This window comes from Corythoichthys intestinalis, chromosome 1, assembly GCF_030265065.1.
Source record: "Corythoichthys intestinalis isolate RoL2023-P3 chromosome 1, ASM3026506v1, whole genome shotgun sequence".
Classification (NCBI taxonomy): domain Eukaryota; kingdom Metazoa; phylum Chordata; class Actinopteri; order Syngnathiformes; family Syngnathidae; genus Corythoichthys; species Corythoichthys intestinalis.
Genome location: NC_080395.1, coordinates 19301530 through 19320107, shown reverse-complemented (window position 1 = coordinate 19320107; position 18578 = coordinate 19301530). Strand labels below are relative to the sequence as shown.

At 37.2% G+C, this 18578-nt stretch overlaps 1 protein-coding gene across 5 annotated transcripts in view; it reads left to right on the top strand.

The window, feature by feature from the left end:
* The window catches only part of slc7a6 (solute carrier family 7 member 6), a 36568-nt gene extending 21245 nt beyond the window's left edge, over window positions 1–15323 (top strand). For all 5 annotated transcript variants that reach the window (XM_057832729.1, XM_057832744.1, XM_057832737.1 and 2 more), the window contains 3 exons: window positions 6166–6315; window positions 6384–6567; window positions 14327–15323. In XM_057832729.1, the coding sequence (XP_057688712.1) occupies window positions 6166–6315; window positions 6384–6567; window positions 14327–14394 (402 nt within the window). In that variant the 3' untranslated portion in view covers window positions 14395–15323. The remainder of the gene's footprint in view (window positions 1–6165; window positions 6316–6383; window positions 6568–14326) is intronic.
* The last annotated feature ends 3255 nt before the right edge of the window (window positions 15324–18578 follow it).

Here is an 18578-nt window from a genome sequence, read left to right as displayed (position 1 = left end):
TTAGTGACTGTACTGTTACGTCTGTTTGGTATAATTAGGACATGTGATTATTGTTGCAAGGTCTCGTTGGTGAAACTGGTTGAACCACAGTGCTGGCAAATTAGTCAAACCTAATATGTAGAATACAGAAACTCCAGTGTAGCCTAAAGTAGTGGAATTAGTCGGGTTTATAATTAGAGATCGACCGATATGAGTTTTTCAGGACCGATACCAACTATTAGTAGTTAGAGGGCCCAATAACCGTGTAAGAGTGTAAAAATTGCCGAAAAAAAATTGAATAATGCAAATACTGAACTTCATTGAAATGCCTAAAGCATGTTTATTGATATCACAGAACTAAAAAATAATAGCTCGTTATCATCTGTCATAAAGTTGAACAAAAGGTTTTTAAAAAATAGCTCTCCGGAAAAAAAGTGTTGTGTCTCCCCCCCCCCCCCCCCCCCCCATCCCCCCCCCCCCGAAAAAAGTTTTAAACATGTTACTGCCCCATCGTGCCGCCTTCAAAGTGCGAATTATTTTTAAACAAGAATAATATAGAAAAATGCTTGTCTTTATTAAATGCTTTCTCGAGTGAGTCTAGTCAAATCTGCGCACACACACAATGAGATGCCACAGCATGCTAGGGTTTAACAAGCTAAACAATAATTGACACATTTGGCGTCGTCGAAGGTAGCGCTGCCAAGCTTCTCTGGCAAGATCAAACCTTCAACGCCTGTTAATCATCGTTACCTTTAACAAGCTCAACTTGCAGTGCACTACTGACCAAGAAAAGCAGCAGGAGGGAGAGTGAGGCTGTACGAATATGAAGCAGAAAAATATGAATATATTTTTTTTAATTAAAAACCTGATCGTTTTCACCTGTAGGCTGTATTGGGACCATGGAAAAAGTGCTTAGAAAATGGATTTCATTCCACTCAAATGGATCTACATGAACTCTGCTTTATATTTATAATATATATACGTTGCTAATTCCTGTGTTGGCCCGTATATAAGATGGCCCTGATTATAAGACTCTTTTTCAAAACTCAAGTTTGAAAAAAGACTTTTTGAACACCAAATTAATTTTTATACAGAAAATAATTACAGTACATCCGAAACAAATGATTATAACAATATATTTGAGAGAAAAAGCATGTTATTTTGCCTCATTCAAATCTTAATATCTGAATATTTAAATATGTTAACTAAAGTGCAATCACATTCGTAAATGAATGGCTTCTGGTTTTTGAAATGTAAATAAACCAATCTATTGTGATAAAACAACAAAATTGCAATAACTGCATTAACCGTCAAAGTGAAGTCTAACTGTAACTGTAGTTTTGAAACAAATCTGAATAAGGAAAAACATTGCAATAAAATAATGCAAACTGGTTAAACTTGAGAGTAGCTGAGATCTGTTTTGACAGAATATCGCTTCTATGATATCTGGCGCCATCTAGCGTGGTTGAATGGGTATAACGTCTAGACCGTGAATATAAGACGACCCCCACTTTTTCAGTCTTATTTCAATGGTGTTAAATGCAAAAAGCAACGTCTTATATTTGGGCCAATACGATAGTACCCTAAAAAAAGTTCTACATACGTTTTCCAGTCATTTTTTTCAGTAAGTTGGGTTTTTTCCGAAATTTGGCCAAAAGGCATCGAAACGATGCTTATATGCATCTCTCATCTGTCCGAGAAAAAGTGCAGGAATTTAAGCGACAACATTGGGACGCTTACAGAGCCTGCATCAGACAATGGCTTTCTACCCAGGCTCCGTTGAAGGATCTTGCTGAATATGCATTGCATCAACTTGGATTTTTAACCACATTGACATTGACTACAGGTAAGCCACACACACGCCTTTTGTTGTGAATAATAATGTGGGTTGGGGGTCTTCTGGTCAGGTCACATATTAACTTACAATGTTAATTCAGGGCTGTAACTGTGACGTCATTTCAAGAAATCACCATTATTATGCTTGATTGTTTTACTTTAGCAAAAAGTTTAGTTTGAGACTTGTATAGTATTGCCATTATATAACTCTGAGGGGGTCATTTGTAACTCTGATGGTCATTTTAAGACAGAATTATTAAGTTAGATTGTTTTACATCGAGCAAAAAGTTTAGTTTGAGACTTGTATTGCCATAAAATAACTGGGAGAGGGTCTTTTGTGTTTTGAGATGGTACAGCACATAAAAAAAGCCGCATTGACAAAAAACAATCTTTAGATTGACTAACTATAGTTCCAAAAACCTATTTCATAATTTTATTCAGGAAAAATGGCCGAAATAGACAAGCTTAGATCATTTTGATTGGACGATTAATATTACATGGATAAAACCATTCCCACATGGTTTATGTGTGTGTGCTTGTTTATCAGAACTTAAACACCCTTCACTGACAGCTGCAATTTCGTCCTTCAAAAGATTATAGTTGACCAGGAAGTGCTGCGAATGGACAAGCTACAAAAGACATTCGTGGACATAATGAAGACTCAAGAGGGTCTTGATGCTTACGAAAGACCCCCTCCCATTTATTTAATGGCAACGCTATACAAGTCTCAATTTAAAGTTTTTGCTCAATGTAAAATAATCAAACATAATAATGGTGACTTCTTAAAATAACATCACAGTTACGGCCTAGAATTCACATTGTGAGTCTTAATTTCATATGTGATCTGACCATAAGCCCCCTAACCCCCAATATTATTCTCAACAAAAGGCGTATGTGTGGCTTACCTGTAGTCAATGTCAATGTGATTAAAAATCCACGTCGAAGCAATTTTTTATCATTTTCAGCAAGATCCGTCGACGGAGCCTGGAGAGAAAGCCATTGTCTGACACAGTCTCAATAAACGCCTCACCGTTGTCATCTAAATTCATGGACTTTTTCGCCCTTGGACAGATGAGAGACGCATATAGCATCGTTTCGATGCCTTTTGGCTAAATTTGGAATGTTGCTTCCTTATTTTTTCATATTCGCTCATGTCGGAGCTGGACACGGTGGACGCCATGTTGTGTGTTATCGAAACCATGGCAACAATCCTCGTCTCCTATTGGTGCACGTGACCTAAAACAGCTTCACACACGGACTATGCTACTCCGCCGTATCAATATCACTGCGCCACAGTCAAAAAAAAGATCTATACAAAAACGCTAATTACTAAAAAAATGACTGGAAACCGTGAGTAGAATTTTTTGGGGGGTATTAATTAGCAACATATATATATTGTAAAGCAGAGTTTATGTAGATCAATTTGAGTGGAACGAACCAACACATTTTCGCTCAGCCAATACAGCCTACTGATTCCGATCCTCTGAAAAATAGCGCAATCCCTAGTCCTTATCCCCAGCATATCGGAAAGTCGGATTAAAAAAAAAAAAGGCTGATACCGATATACTTCAAATTTCCAAATATCGGCCCCATATATCATCCGGCCGATGTATCGGTCCGTCTCTTTTTATAATAATTCTACAACTAATAAAAATAATAACAATGAATTTCACTTGTCGAGCGCTTTTACAGATAATGTAGAAAAATGGCGCAATCCCTAATCCCCTATCCCTAGTTTTAAATGGACTTTTTCATATCAGACAGTCTGAGTTAAATAAAAAAAGGCTGATACCGATATACTTCAAATTTACAAATATCGGCCCCATATATCATCCGGCCGATAAATCGTTCTAGCTCTAAGAATTCTACTAATAAAAATAATAACAATAATGACATTCACTTGTCGAGTGCACATTGTCAAAGTTAACACAGTTAACACAAAGAAACCAGTAAATAAATAGTGGATGAATTACTCATCGTGTGGGTGATGTGTAGTGCCAGTGCAGGTTGTGAACAGCAGGGTTTATGTAATCTCTTAAGGGAATCTGACCTTCTAGCCAGACCGCCGGAATCGCGCCAGTTGAACCGCCGGACCCGCGCTGGCGAAGCTCTAACGACCTGGGCCGGCAGGACACCGGCAATCCGGCCAAAACGGCAAACTCGGCGCGTTCACCTTAGTCTTAACCTTTTGAACTGACTCCATTTTGAAAGATTTAAAGAAGGCCCACCGAGAACAAGTTGACAATTTATTTGGGTCAACTGCGATAGAGTCGGGCGAGGAGGCAAACTTGTTCCAAGGTCACCATATCACACGTCAACAGAAGGCTCCCGAGAAAATGACAACTCTTAGTTAAACGTCCAGTCTTATGAAGGCTCTCGCGAGGCGGGGTGGGCAGGAAGAAGGGTGTGTTTGGGATTATTGTCTGTTTGTGGATTGGACAGGAGGATTCGGGAGTTACTGTTGTCCGAGCAGCGAGGGTTGTGGATTTTGCCACCTCAGTGTCAAAGGGGCTCTTGGAGTCGTCAGTCGTGTTATTAGTTGGATATCGGGCGTTCTCCAGTGTTCCTTGTGTTGGTACAGAGCGTCCCGCCATTTGTTCTGGACTGTTCGGGAGAATTGATTGCTGGAGTTGGTGCGTCTATCTTGCTCACGACACATACTTTGGGCTTCGGTGATAAAAAGGCGTTGTGTATCTTTTATGCTCCATATTCAGTTTGTTTTCCTTAAACTATGGTATAAGTGATATTTATTTTATATTGGGTGTGTTAGAGTGATACAAACAATCAAACAGCAAATACGAGAAACGATACTATTCCCTGATTGATTATATTGAGTGTGGTAGAATAATGCAAACCGTTAGACTGTGCCTGCGAGAATAGGTACTCCTCCCTCTCCTTCACTCTATAGCAGGTTCTGGTAGGAAGGCGTGCAGCAGAATTTTGGATATATTGTAGTTTATAGAGAAGTGAATTGACAACCGTAGAGTCAACAATAGTCAAGTCTAGAGGTGATGAAGTGCAGCTGTTGAACGTGAGGGAAAAAATGACTCTTGGATGTTTTGATAGTTGTGTCCGATTTGTCACTGTTAAATTGAAAATAGTTTTCTTGCATCCAGGATTTAGTTTCACTGAGACATTTGTAAAATGTATATTGGGTGGTGTCCGAGATGGTTTTTGTGGAGATGTATGGATGTCGTTTGCATAGTAATCAAATTGTTGTTCATGTTTACGGATGATCTGACAAGGCGGAGGATGTAAAGGATGAAGAGCAGGGGGCCAAGTACTGATCCTTGGGGGACACCTTGTTGTATGGGAACAGCAGGGGATGTGCAGTTTTTGATGCTAATGAATTGTTGTCTGTCAGTGAGGTAGGGTTCTACTTTATTAATTTACCAAGGTAAGAGTAAAATGTATGTCATGTTCAGTGTTGTTAATAACGGCGTTACAATATAACGGCGTTACTAACGGTGTTATTTTTTTCAGTAGTGAGTAATCTAATTAATTACTTTTCTCATCTTGGCAACGCCGTTACCGTTACTGAGGCGGGAAAGGCGTGCGTTACTATGCGTTACTAAGTTGGTTGAATAAAAAAAGTCAGAGAGACGGACTCACGGAGACGAGAGAGCAGAGCAAGAGTGGGGAAGACGCCGTTGCAAACGCGACGCTGCGTGGCTCCAATAATACCTGACTGTAGCCTACAAACTACGCCCACATGATACGGTAGATATCACATATTATAGAACTAGATGCAAATGATAGACAAGGCTGCATTGGCAACATGTTTTAAGGAGTACATGCGTTAGTAAACATCCGCCATCTTAAAGCAGTAGACCTCTCAGGAAGGCTCTGTTGTACAGATCCTTCCTAGCGAACCTACTTTTTTTTTTTTTTAAATCTAAAATGCTCCTAAATCGGCAAAATCTTGACTTAAATCTATCTTTAAATGATGAAACAGTTTTAAAACTTAAACATGTTGAAAGTAGACAGAAGGGAACTAATGCAATAGCGGGAGCAATTTTAACAAATTTAACGGTTGATTCACAACTTTAAATGACATTGTGTGACCTTTTTTTTTTTGAGAAAAAAAAAACAAAAAAACATGAAAACTATCACTAGTTACTTTGCCAAGTAACTAATTACTCTTAAATTCAGGTAACTAAGTTACTAACGCAATTACTTTTTGGGAGAAGTAATTTGTAACTGTAATTAATTACTTTTTTAAAGTAAAATTAACAACACTGGTCATGTTAAAACTACTCGTAGACGTACGTTTTTTTCTAATCGTTACTTAAGTAAATGTCAAGCGTTGCTACATGCCTATTACTTTTAACATGAATCTGATGTGTCCAGTGCCTGATGACGTTAATCTACTTGACGGTGGAGGACGTATTCCAACTCATCAACTACTACAGCTTCAGCTACTGGTTCTTCGTGGGTTTGTCCATAGCGGGACAGATTTACCTGAGGTGGAAGGAACCGCAACGAAACCGACCGCTCAAAGTAAGGCGACGCTACTTTCGCTAAATAGCTCATACTAAATGCTAACCGGTTGTATTGCGTCTATGCAGCTGAGCCTGTTCTACCCAGTGGTGTTCTGCCTGTGCACCGTGTTCTTAGTGGCCGTGCCACTTTACAGCGATACGCTCAGCTCCCTGATCGGCATCGCCATCGCTTTGTCGGGGGTGCCCATCTACTTCTTGGGTGTTTATTTGCCGGAGTCCAAGCGACCGCCTATCATTACCAAGCTGCTGCGTGAGTCACATCTTGATCTTTGTTTTGGTTTTAGGCGTTAAATAGAAAAAATAAAATTGGGCCAGTAAAAGGATTAACATTTCACATATCTTAACGTTGAAAAAATATATATACAGGTAGTCCCCGGGTTACGAAAGAGTTTCATTCCTACAGTGTATCACAAAATTTCTGTGTAAGTCGGCATGAATCCCTTGAGATCCCCTAAATATCAATCCATCCAAAAACGTGTATTATACTTCATATTAATAAAATGAAGTAAAATATAAGATAGAAATTACTTCCCTCTGGTAACACCGATCACACCATAATTCTTCTTACAACTGACATTTATCAATTTGTCAACGTTAAACTATGAACACTATTAGAAAATGAAATACAATAATGACAAAGAGCATACAATAAAGCCATAAAGCAAATCATTACAGACATATTTGCTGACAAAAACATACCTCAATGGCTACACAATAATACCAAGGGAAATAAAGTCCAAATCTTTGGCAATTCACCAAGGAAAACAGCAGCTATTAGTGGTACCCGTCCAGTGATGAAAACGAACGCTGCTCAATAAGCTAGCGGGCTAATAGCGAGCTAATGAGGGGCACCGCCAAGTCTCTACCATTTACACTTTCTCTGCCTTCTTATAATGTTAACTGGTGTTCATCCCTGTTTTCCAACGTGAAAGCAACGCTCGAACTAACAGAAAGTAGCGCTGGCGTGATGTCAAACAAGTCGGAGTGCAACAAAGGAAAGCGGACCGCACCTATAGTATATGTAAATAGCAGATATGCATAGCAATTATTCTTTTTGGCTTTTTTTCAATTTAATTTATTCACACACACACACATCCATATTCGTTCGTTCGTTTATGTCAGGCATGACTCGCTTTGTCAAGAGAGCAAATATATACAACCATAGACTTCATAATGTAATTGACGGGACACAGGGCATGGGCCGATAAATGGGGGGGGGCCTGCGTTGCAAAGCTGACCGGTGTGGAATCACAGACAAAGATTTTTTCGTTGAAAATTCTTGTGAATAAATGCTTCAATCCCTGAATTCTTTATATAGACAAAACAGTCTCGATTCTTGGTTAAAAGCACCAAAAAAAAGTGCAGGTAGCATTTATTTTACGTAAATATGTCGAATGTGCGGCTCGTCTTTAAGTTCATTGTGGCACCGCCTTACCACAACAAAGAGCTTTTTATGTTGAAAATCTTGTGAACAAATGCTTAAATCCCTGAATTCTTTATAGATATGGATGTAAAACAATCTCAATTCTTTGTCAAAAGAGCAAAGAACCGGGCAGTTAGCATTTATTATACATAATTGCGAACTATGATGCTAATGCCGTAGCGGCTAATTTGTCCCATTGATTTTTTCCACAACGTTTCAAAATGCATGCATGGTACGAAAAATATAATAATTACCTTGGATCCTTGAACAAATCACTCCTGAGACAATCCTTCCTGTATGTATGCGTTACAGCTTTCATACTTTTATCCTAAAACTGCCGTTGAATCACTGCTTGTGTCGGTGCGAATAACTGAAGCGGACTGTGGGATGGACCCCCTGCTTGAAGGCGTTGCGCAGTGGCTGGCCGAATTTTCCCGTCAATACAATTATGAAGAACACACAGGACAAACAATTATAACTGACAACAATAGCTATACCAACAATGGTAACGGACATTACACCAGCAATGGTAGGAAACAACTAGCACACATTACAAGACAGATTATTGATGTAATTAAGACCTTATATCAGTATACTGTGACCAGTCCATAAGTTTGTATAACTGTTTAAATCTGTAGATAGTTTGACATTGCTTGTGTTGCATTTCCAGGTTATTCCAAAGTTTAACCCCACACACACACATACAAACTTTTACGAGTGTGCATATCCTCTTAAATTGTGAGTTCTCTCTTTAATTGTGAAAAACTTTTGCAAATTAATTGGCGATAATTTGTTGAATGCTTTATAGAGGATATTCACAAAGTATACATCATCTGTTGTATATTTCTGTACTGTAGATCTACCATTTATATTAGGGCTGTCAAACGATTAAAAATTTTAATCGAGTCAATCACAGCTTAAAAAATAATTAATCATAATTAATTGCAATTCAGACCATCTATAAAATATGCCATATTTATCTGTAAACTATTATTGGAATGGAAAGATAAGACACCAGACGGATATATACATTCAACATACAGTTGTGGTCAAAAGTTTACATACACTTGTGAAGAACATAATGTCATGGCTCTCTTGAGTTTCCAGTTATTTCTACAACTCAGATTTTTCTCCAATAGAGTGATTGGAACAGTTACTTCTTTGTCACAAAAAACATTAATGAAGTTTGGTTCAATTATGACTTTATTATGGCTTAACAGAAAAAGTGATCAAATCTGCTGGGTCAAAAATATACATACAGCAACACGTATTAGCAATTTCTTGTGAGTGATTATTGACTTGAACAATCATTGACTTGAACAAGTCAGGAAAGTCAGTTGGAGCCATTTCAATGCAGCTGCAGGTCCCAAGAGCAACAGTGCAAACAATTATTTGTAAGTATAATGTGCATGGCACTGTTTTGTCACTGCCACGATCAGGAAGAAAACGCGAGCTATCACCTGCTGCTGAGAGAAAATTGGTCAGGAGGGTGAAGATTCAACCGAGAATCACCATAAAGCAGATCTGCCAAGAATTAGAAGCTGCTGGAACACAGGTGTCAGTGTCCACAGTCAAGCGTGTTTTGCATCTCCATGGACTGAGAGGCTGCCGTGCAAGAAGGAAGCCCTTGCTCCAAAAGCGGCACCTTAAGGCTCGACTGAAGTTTGCTGCTGATCACATGGACAAAGATAAGACCTTCTGGAGGAATGTTCTGTAGTCAGACGAAACAAAAATCGAGCTGTTTGGCCACAATGCCCAGCAATATGTTTGGAGGAGAAAAGGTGAGGCCTTTAACCCCAAGTACACCATGCCTACCGTCAAGCACAGTGGTGGTAGTATTATGCTGTGGGGCTGTTTTGCTACCAATGGAACTGGTGCTTTACAGAGAGTAAATGGGATAATGAAGAAGGAGGATTACCTTCAAATTCTTCAAGATAACCTAACGTCATCAGCCCGAAGATTGGGTCTCGGGCGCAGTTAGGTGTTCCAACAGGACAATGACCCCAAACACACATCAAAAGTGGTAATGGAATGGCTAAACGAGGCGAGAATTAAGGTTTTCAAATGGCCTTCCCAAAACCCCATTGAGAACTTGTGGACAATGCTGAAGAAACAAGTCCATGTCAGAAAGCCATCAAATTTAACTGAACTGCACCAATTCTGTCAAGAGGAGTGGTCAAAGATTCAACCAGAAGCTTGCCAGAAGCTTGTGGATGACTACCAAAAGCGCCTAATTGAAGTGAAAATGGCCAAGGGACATGTTACCAAATATTAGCGCTGCTGTATGTATATTTTTGACCCAGCAGATTTGATCACTTTTTTCTGTTCACCCATAATAAAGTCAAAAGAACCAAACTTCATGAATGTTTTTTGTGACAATCACTCTATCAGAGAAAAATCTGAGTTGTAGAAATAACTGGAAACTCAAGAGAGCCATGACATTGTGTTCTTCAAAAGTGTATGTAAACTTTTGACCACAGCTGTACTGTACTTAAGTACTGTATTTGTTTATTATATCAATAAATTAACAAGATGGCATTAACACTATTAACATTCTGTTAAAGCGATCCATGGATAGAAAGACTTGTAGTACTTAAAAGATAAATGTTAGTACAAGTTATAGAAATGTTATATTAAAACCCCTCTTAATGTTTTCGTTTTAATAAAATTTGTAAAATTTTCAAACAAAAAATAAACTAGTAGCTCGCCATAGTTGATGTCAATTATTACACAATGCACATGGATGGTGCTGAAACCCATAAAATCAGTCACACCCAAGCGCCAGCAGAGGGCGACAAATCACAAGTAACAAATGGAAATGACACTGTCATTTTAATCTGTTTGAGCGGGGCATGTGCGTTAATTGCGTCAAATATTTTAACGTGATTAATTTAAAAAATTAATTACCACCCGTTAACGGGATAATTTTGACAGCCCTAATTTATATTAATTAGACCTAATAAATAATAAAATTAAATGACGAATAATATACTGTACTTTCCATCAGTGCTTAGAGGTGGTGGACAAGACACTGTTACGCTACTAAAAAAAAAAAAAAAAAAAAAACAGCAGACGAAAATTGTGTCGTAAAGTCAAAATCAGTCGGGTTCATCGTAACCTGGGGACTACCAGTATTTCATTTAAAAAAATGAATATTGTTTATTTAATATTTTAATTTTTGCAATCTTGGAAAATTCAATGTGTAAAAAACGTTCAGTATATTAAAATGATAGGATATTTGACATGATGTGATAATGTCTACATGATAACCATTTCGTTTTCATATGGTAATTCTCGTTTTCACATGTTCGTTTCCATGTAAAAATGTGATAATGATCAGATTTTTCCATGTAAAAATGTGATAATGATCAGATTTTTATTATCACATTTTTACATGATACTTTCATATAAGTACGGTGGCCAAGAGGTGTCAGGGCGAAAGCAAAGTCCAAACACTTTGCAAATAGAAAAAAGCAAGAACCCCATTAGCATACGCTTTGCAAAAAAAAAAAAAAAAAAGCACGAATGCAAACTGTCACAACACGATCCCCAATTCCTAAAGCACGATTGCAAATTGGCAAAAGCACAAACCCCAATTGCCACAACACGACAGCAAATAGCTCGTGGCACAAATGTAAAAGGCTCGCAAGACGAATGCAAAAACCCGCAGCGCAAGGGCAAAATCCTGCAGCACGACGGCAAGAAGATGACCCAGAACTAAAAAAAAAAAAAAAAAAAAAAATAGGACAACACTTTGTATATTGCCATATGTGCTTTGTGACCTCCATTATCTTGTCTATAAAGTCTTCGAAGCAGGCATTCGTCTTGCAAGCCTTATGCATTTGTGTTGCGAGCCATTTGCTGTCGTGTTGTGGCAATTGGGGTTCGTGCTTTTGCCAATTTGCAATCGCGCTTTAGGAATTGGGGATTGTGTTGTGGCAGTTTCCGTTCGTGCTTTTTTTTCTGCAAAGCGTCTGCAATTGGGGTTCGTGCTTTTTTTCTATTTGCAAAGTGTTTGGACTTTGCATTTCGCCTGAAACCTCTTGGCTACCGTACCGTGGTAATGATCATGCAAAATGTGATACAGGTACTGGACTTTTTTGTATGTGTAAAAAAAAAAAAAAAACATATTAAAATAGTATAAATATGATAATATATGTTTGCAATCAATAAAGGTAAAATAATTTTTTAAAAATGCGTTTGTTGTTGTAGTAATGTAGAATTCATAAAAATGTGCAGAATTAAAAACAATTTCCATGGACAGTATATGGCGGAAAACACAGACAAGAATGAAAAAGCAGTTTCTGCTCTTGCACTCCTCTTTAAAAGAAACTGCTGTATTTTAAGCTAAAAGAACTGTTGTGTTTGATAAAACAATATGTCTATATGCTGCCATAGCAGATTCATGACGCATGAAGCCCCCGAACTATTTTTAATTTGCCCGTTTTACCCTGAAAACCCCTGTTTACAGACGTCGCGGAATTGCTTTTGTTTCCACCCAGCTATAAAACGAACGTAATTAATTATATTTATGATTTAAAATGTCATTTTTAGCTTAGAATTATTAATTGATGTCTAATATTTTGTTTTAAAAAAAAAACGACTTTAAAAAATTATTCACTCGCATATTTTAAACTTCTAAACAAATGACATCACAATGAAAAAAATGGTGTCTGTAAAAAAAAGTCATGGATATTTAACTCTTAACTATCGCTTAATTGTATTTTTTTGTTTCTGTCGCATTTTTCCGATATGTTAGATGATAAATGATCGATCCAAACAAAGAAAAATTGCAAAACAAATTTAAAAAAGGTAAATATATGAAAAAGAAAATCTCGACCACTCCTTGATGTCTGCGATTTCTACATCGCGACCCTTGTTATATTACCATGTTTCATCCATAAAATCCCCCAAAAATCCAGCTGTGGCCATTCACAGCTGTGTCTTGACACTCAGTGATACATGCTACATGGAGTTTTTGGATCAAAACAAGCTAAGTACGCGAAAATATCTCGTGAAAGTAATGGCGTCTGTAATTCTGCTCTCGTGTGCTCTCACCTCCAGATAGGGTTTTGTTGTTTATTTTTTAAGTTTTTTTTTTATTTTTTAAATGCCCTCCTGTTCCTGTTTTTCGTCCCCCAGAAAATTGAGATGTTAAGCATTCCAATGATGTATCACGCGTGCATATTGGACAAATTTGAAAGTTGGCTAAATTGGGGGTCTCAGAGCGGAACTTCAATTCACCTGAGTGTTTTCCGCCATATATACTGTTAATTGAAGATAAAAATATAGACTCGAAAATAAATACAATATTTAATAGATTTACTCAATAGGTTAAACACAAATGTTTTCCATTTATATGTCACATTTCAAATAATTCATGGTTCATTATATATATATATATATTAGGGCTGTCAAACGATTAAAATTTTTAATCGAGTTAATTACAGCTTAAAAATTAATTAATCGTAATTAATCGCAATTAATCGCAATTAATCGCAATTCAAACTATCTATAAAATATGCTATATTTTTCTGTAAATTATATATATATTCTGTATAATAATTTGTTGGAATGGAAAGATAAGACACAAGATGGATATATACATTCAACATACGGTACATAAGGACTGTAGTGGGCATTTCACTCTACTGTCATTTAAATCTGTCTATGCTGTCCTCACTCCGAAGCGTCTACTTTTTCCAAAGCTAGACAGCTAGTGAACGACGCCTTAATAATTAGACGTCTTCCTTTTTCATCTGATTTATTAAAAAAATGGCCTCAAACCATTGTCCTCTTTAGACCGTCGTAAAACTACAAAATAAAAGTACACAAGCATTGCATTCGCAACAACGTTAGCTTAGCACGCTATACAGGTTCACTAAACATAAACAAAAAGCATCTCATACAAAAAATATAACATTTCGCTCACTAACATAATATGTACATTCTTTACAACAACCATACTTACGGACAAATCTTGTCCAAGGATCATATAAGCACAACATTATCAGCCAGAGACGTCGTGCAGCCATAATGAAGAAAGAAAAGAAGAAAATAATAAACCATGTCGCAAAGCGACCACAAGAGTTCGCTGTTGGACAGCGCAAAAAGCCTTGCTGTAAAACTTACCAAAAGGCAGAATACTTTCTGAGCGGGACATGTGCGTTAATTGCGTCAAATATTTTAACGTGATTAATTTAAAAAATTAATTACCGCGCGTTAACGCGATAATTTTGATAGCCCTAATATATATATATATATATATATATATATATATATATATATATATATATATATATATAATGTTGCAATTTAAATTCTTTTACAATATTATATTTGATTTATATTTGATTGACCTTTTAAATGTGCTACTGGAATCACATTGAAAATGACCTCGTTCTCTGCCACTGACAGCAATAGACGTCCGATCCTTTAGACTAGGAGGGATGGCAACGGTCATTCACTTATTCACCCACTTATTCTGTTCAGGGTTACGGGGCTGAATTCATTTATTCAAGAAAATAATTGAATCAATTTTCACAATACATTCTGCATTCAAATAACTCTGTCTTTGTGTGCGCAGGTTCTCTGACCCACATCACTCAATACACGTGCTTCTGCGTCCTAACAGATACAGACAAGAGTGACTAAAAAGTTAAGTTAAACTTAAGAAACTTTGTTAAGTTAAAAATTTTCTTTCCGGTGTTTTCTGATCCTATGTCAAAGGTCATTTCACATGACCGTCGCCTGTCCTTTATTCACGTCAATTCTAAGGTTACAGTGTTTTACCTCTTTAAAGCGATATGAACGGCCCGCAACAATTTATGATGTTTTGAAAACAACTGGAACAAATGTATTCTCTTATTCAATAATATAGTATGAACATTTTGTCATTTGTCAGTATTTATTGTGAATTGCATGTATTGCCTAAATCACTGGTTCTAATCACTGGTTGCATTAAAAAATGCAAGAAATCAAATTCTAATCATTTCTTGCATCTAAAATGTTAACTTTTTTACAGGTAGTCCCCGGGTTACGAAGTACTTGACTTACGCGATTTCGACTTTACTCGTCAGCCATTTTGTCTCCAGTCTTTTTTTTTTTTTTTGTCGCATAAATAATACCTTAATGTACATTAGTATCTTTATTTTATTGATAAAACATATTTCTGCCCTCACTAAACGTGAAGTTGTCCTACTTTACATACAGAAAACAAGGCAATTGTGCTTTTTGAAGCTTTTTACTTGCTTTACTTTTGACAATATATTGACATATGTTCAAAACGACACACATTTTAACAATATAGCACTTGACACAAAACAATTGGTGTTGAAGGAATCTGACCTTCCTGCCAGACCGCCGGAATCATGCCAGCCGAACCGTCGGAACCACGCTGCCGCAGATACAGCGAGCCGGGCCGGCGGGAACCCGGCAATCCGGCCAGAAGGCCAAACTCCGCGCGTTCACCTTAGTCTTAACTAGAGGCGGGAATCTTTGGGCACCTAGCGATTCGATTACGATTCAGAGGCTACGATTCGATTATAAATCGATTATTGATGACCCCCCCCCCCCCCCCCGCTATTAGCTGATTTTAATGTTTTGCATATTTGTTACAAAAACTGTAAAAAAAAAAAAAAAAAAAAAAAGCCTCGCAGGCTTAGATAAACGACTATTTCAATATCAAGTTAACAGTTAAAAACAATAATAATATACTCAAATCCCCATTCTGTATCAGCAGCTTTAAACTACATTCAATTAATTTAATGTTGTGAATCAACCGTTAAAGTTGTTAAAATTGCTCCCGTTATTCCATAATTTCCCTTTTGTCTACTTTCGACATGTGAAAGTTTTAAAACTATTTCAAAGATAGATTCAAGTCAATATTTTACCGATTTAGGAGTATTTAAAAAAAAAAAAGTTAATTATGTTCGCTTGGAAGGTTCGCCAACAGCCTTGCAGGGAAGTCTACTGCTTTAAGATGGCGGCCGTTTACTAACGCCCGCATCTAGCTTTTTGTACATGTGCTGTTAACGCCACCGAGTCCATAATGCATCTAGTCCTATATAAATATATCTACCGTAGCATTACGTGGACGTACTTTGTAGCAGCTGTCGGCAGCAGTCAGGTATGTTGTTGTTTTTTTATCTCGCGGCATGAGTTGAGCTAGAGCCATGAGTTGAGCATTGGCATTACCCAAGGGGCCGGGTAATGACAAGCATGATGTTTAGCTACTCTCGCTCCGTTCCTCATTGCGTCCCGAAGACTGCGCGGCACGCGGAGTGTGTTTTACTTCCGCTTTACTTGACATATTTCAATAATCGGCATTTGGATGTTTGTGAATCGTTCTCGAATCTTCCACGGCCGAATCGCAAATAATCCAAGAATCGGAAATTTCGCACACCTCTAGTCTTAACCCTTTGTACTGACTCCATTTTGAAAGGTTTAAAGAAGACTCACCGAGAACAAGTTGACAATTTATTCGGATCGATTCGGATTCGGCGATCAAACAGAAAGGCGAAACAGACACACTCAGGCGAGGAGGCAAACTCGTTCCAAGGTCACCATATCAGAAGTCAACAAAAGGTTCCCGAGAAAAAATGACAATGATTAGTCAAACATTCAGTCTTTTGAAGGCTCTCGCGGGGCGGGCGTGGGCAGGAAAAAGGGTGTGTTTGGGATTATTGATTGGACAGGAGGATTCGGGAGTTACTGATGTCGGGGCAATGAGGGTTGTGGATTTTGCCATCTCAGCGTCAAAGGGGCTCTTGGAGTCTTGTTAGTTGTGTTATCAGTTGGATATCGGGCATTCTCCGTTGTTCCTTGTGTTGGGACAGAGCCTTCTGCCATTTGTTCTGGACTGTCCGAGAGAACTGATTGCGAGAGTTGGTGCGTTAATCTTGCTCAGTTAGTTGTATGATGCACGCGCTGGGCTCCTGTGATAAGAAGATGTTGTTTATCTCGTATGCCCTATATTCCGCTTGTTTTCCTTAAACTATGGTATAAGTGCTATTTAATTTATATTGGGTGTGTTAGAGTAATACAGTCAAATAGTAAATACGAGAAAAGATACTATTCCCTGATTGATTATATTAATATTGTTAGAATAATGCAGGCAGTTAGACGGTGCCTACTAGAAAAGGTACTATCTCCTTCAGTGTTCAATCGTCCATCTAGTCTGATCAATCTGTAAATCTAGTAAAATTAAATTAGCCTAATTTGCCCAAAAGTCTGCTATCTTAAATGCTACGAATGCTAAAGTATTCACATTTCTTATAGCAAATCGCTACTGTAGCTCTAAACTTAATTGCAAATTCACACACAAACATATACATTAGCTGAAAAAACTTACAGCCCTATGTGTGCCAAACCAGAGCGCAGCTATACTTGATCCATGTCAGACGTTTGAGTCTGCTCAGTTACAGAGAAGGCAACACTCCAGACAAACCCAACGCAGTGTATCCTACGTCATTAAACAAAATACTATAGTTTTTGGACTGTTATTTTGAGATTAACGGGTACTGAAAAGGTTAATTCCGATTTACGCGGAAATTCGGGTTACGTCGCTAGCGTAAGAATGGAACTCGTTTGTAACCCGGGGACTACCTTTTTTTTTTTTAATTTAAAAAATTAAATTGGCACAATTTAAAGTTGAAAAAAACATTACATTATATACATACATATACAATTTAACCATTTAATGCCTGCAATATGAAGCAATTTTCATAGTATCTCAAAAATTGAAAAATAAGGTCTTAATGAAACCTTTTTTTCAAATGTGTAAAAAAGAAAAATATGTGTAATAGGCGCTTTAATATCTATAACCCTTGCTAAATCCTGTTTTTTTTTCTCATAGAACGTGCATGAGTTGACTTGCATCCATTATTATTTTTTTTTTTTAGGAAAGATATTTAAAAATTCTGTATTAGTCTCAAAATCATGAAATTCTAAGTGTATCAAATGTGATACATTTGGCAAGAAAGGGATATTACATTTTCAGACAATAATAACGCACCAAGTTATATTTTAGATTCCAAATCTTAATATGGAGATGTGTGGGGAATTTTTTTTTTGGTGATTGAGAGAGACATGTTTTGTTAGTCAGCAACTTTTTGTCTTCATGTATCCTTTTATCTGTTATTTTTAGGCTGAAAAATATGTTGGGGTCTGAAATGACCTGTTTTCAAGTTTAGGTATGCAAAAATCAATGATACATTTGACATTCCCAAACTTGAAAACGGGTCAACCAAATGATATACTGCAAAGGTTTAATACAAAAATGTACTCAGAGGTCAACATACCCAATGAAGCTCCAATTTTCCACTTACTTTGGTCCAAAAGTATTTTTATGATTTTTTTTTTCTTATTAATGAGCTTATAAAATAAACCTTTTTTTAAAATGAGGATTTGTTTTTATAAATGGACAAAAAAAATGATATTTGTGTAACCAGTCTGCATGGTCCAGGTCAGGACCAGGGGGGAAAGTGGCTAGAATTTCTTGCCAGAACTTCATGATATGAAGTTTGCCATGGAGCCGGATTAAATTTTTTTTTTTTTTTTTTTTTTTTGAAGGGGGAGGGGGCTTTCAAACACCCTAAAATCAGCAAAATGCAGAGATACTACTTTTGGCACAGTTACTTGTACCTATAACACAATAAAACAAAACAGGGTTTATACAAATGCTTCAGGCTACTTCATGTAATAAGGCACATATATGAGAAACTAATTTCCATTCAAAATTTTATTTTTTTCAATTTGTGCAAAGGCAGGGGTGCCAATACTTTTGGTCAGCAGTCTAAGATGTACATTAAAATTGAAAATAATGTAAATATTGACTT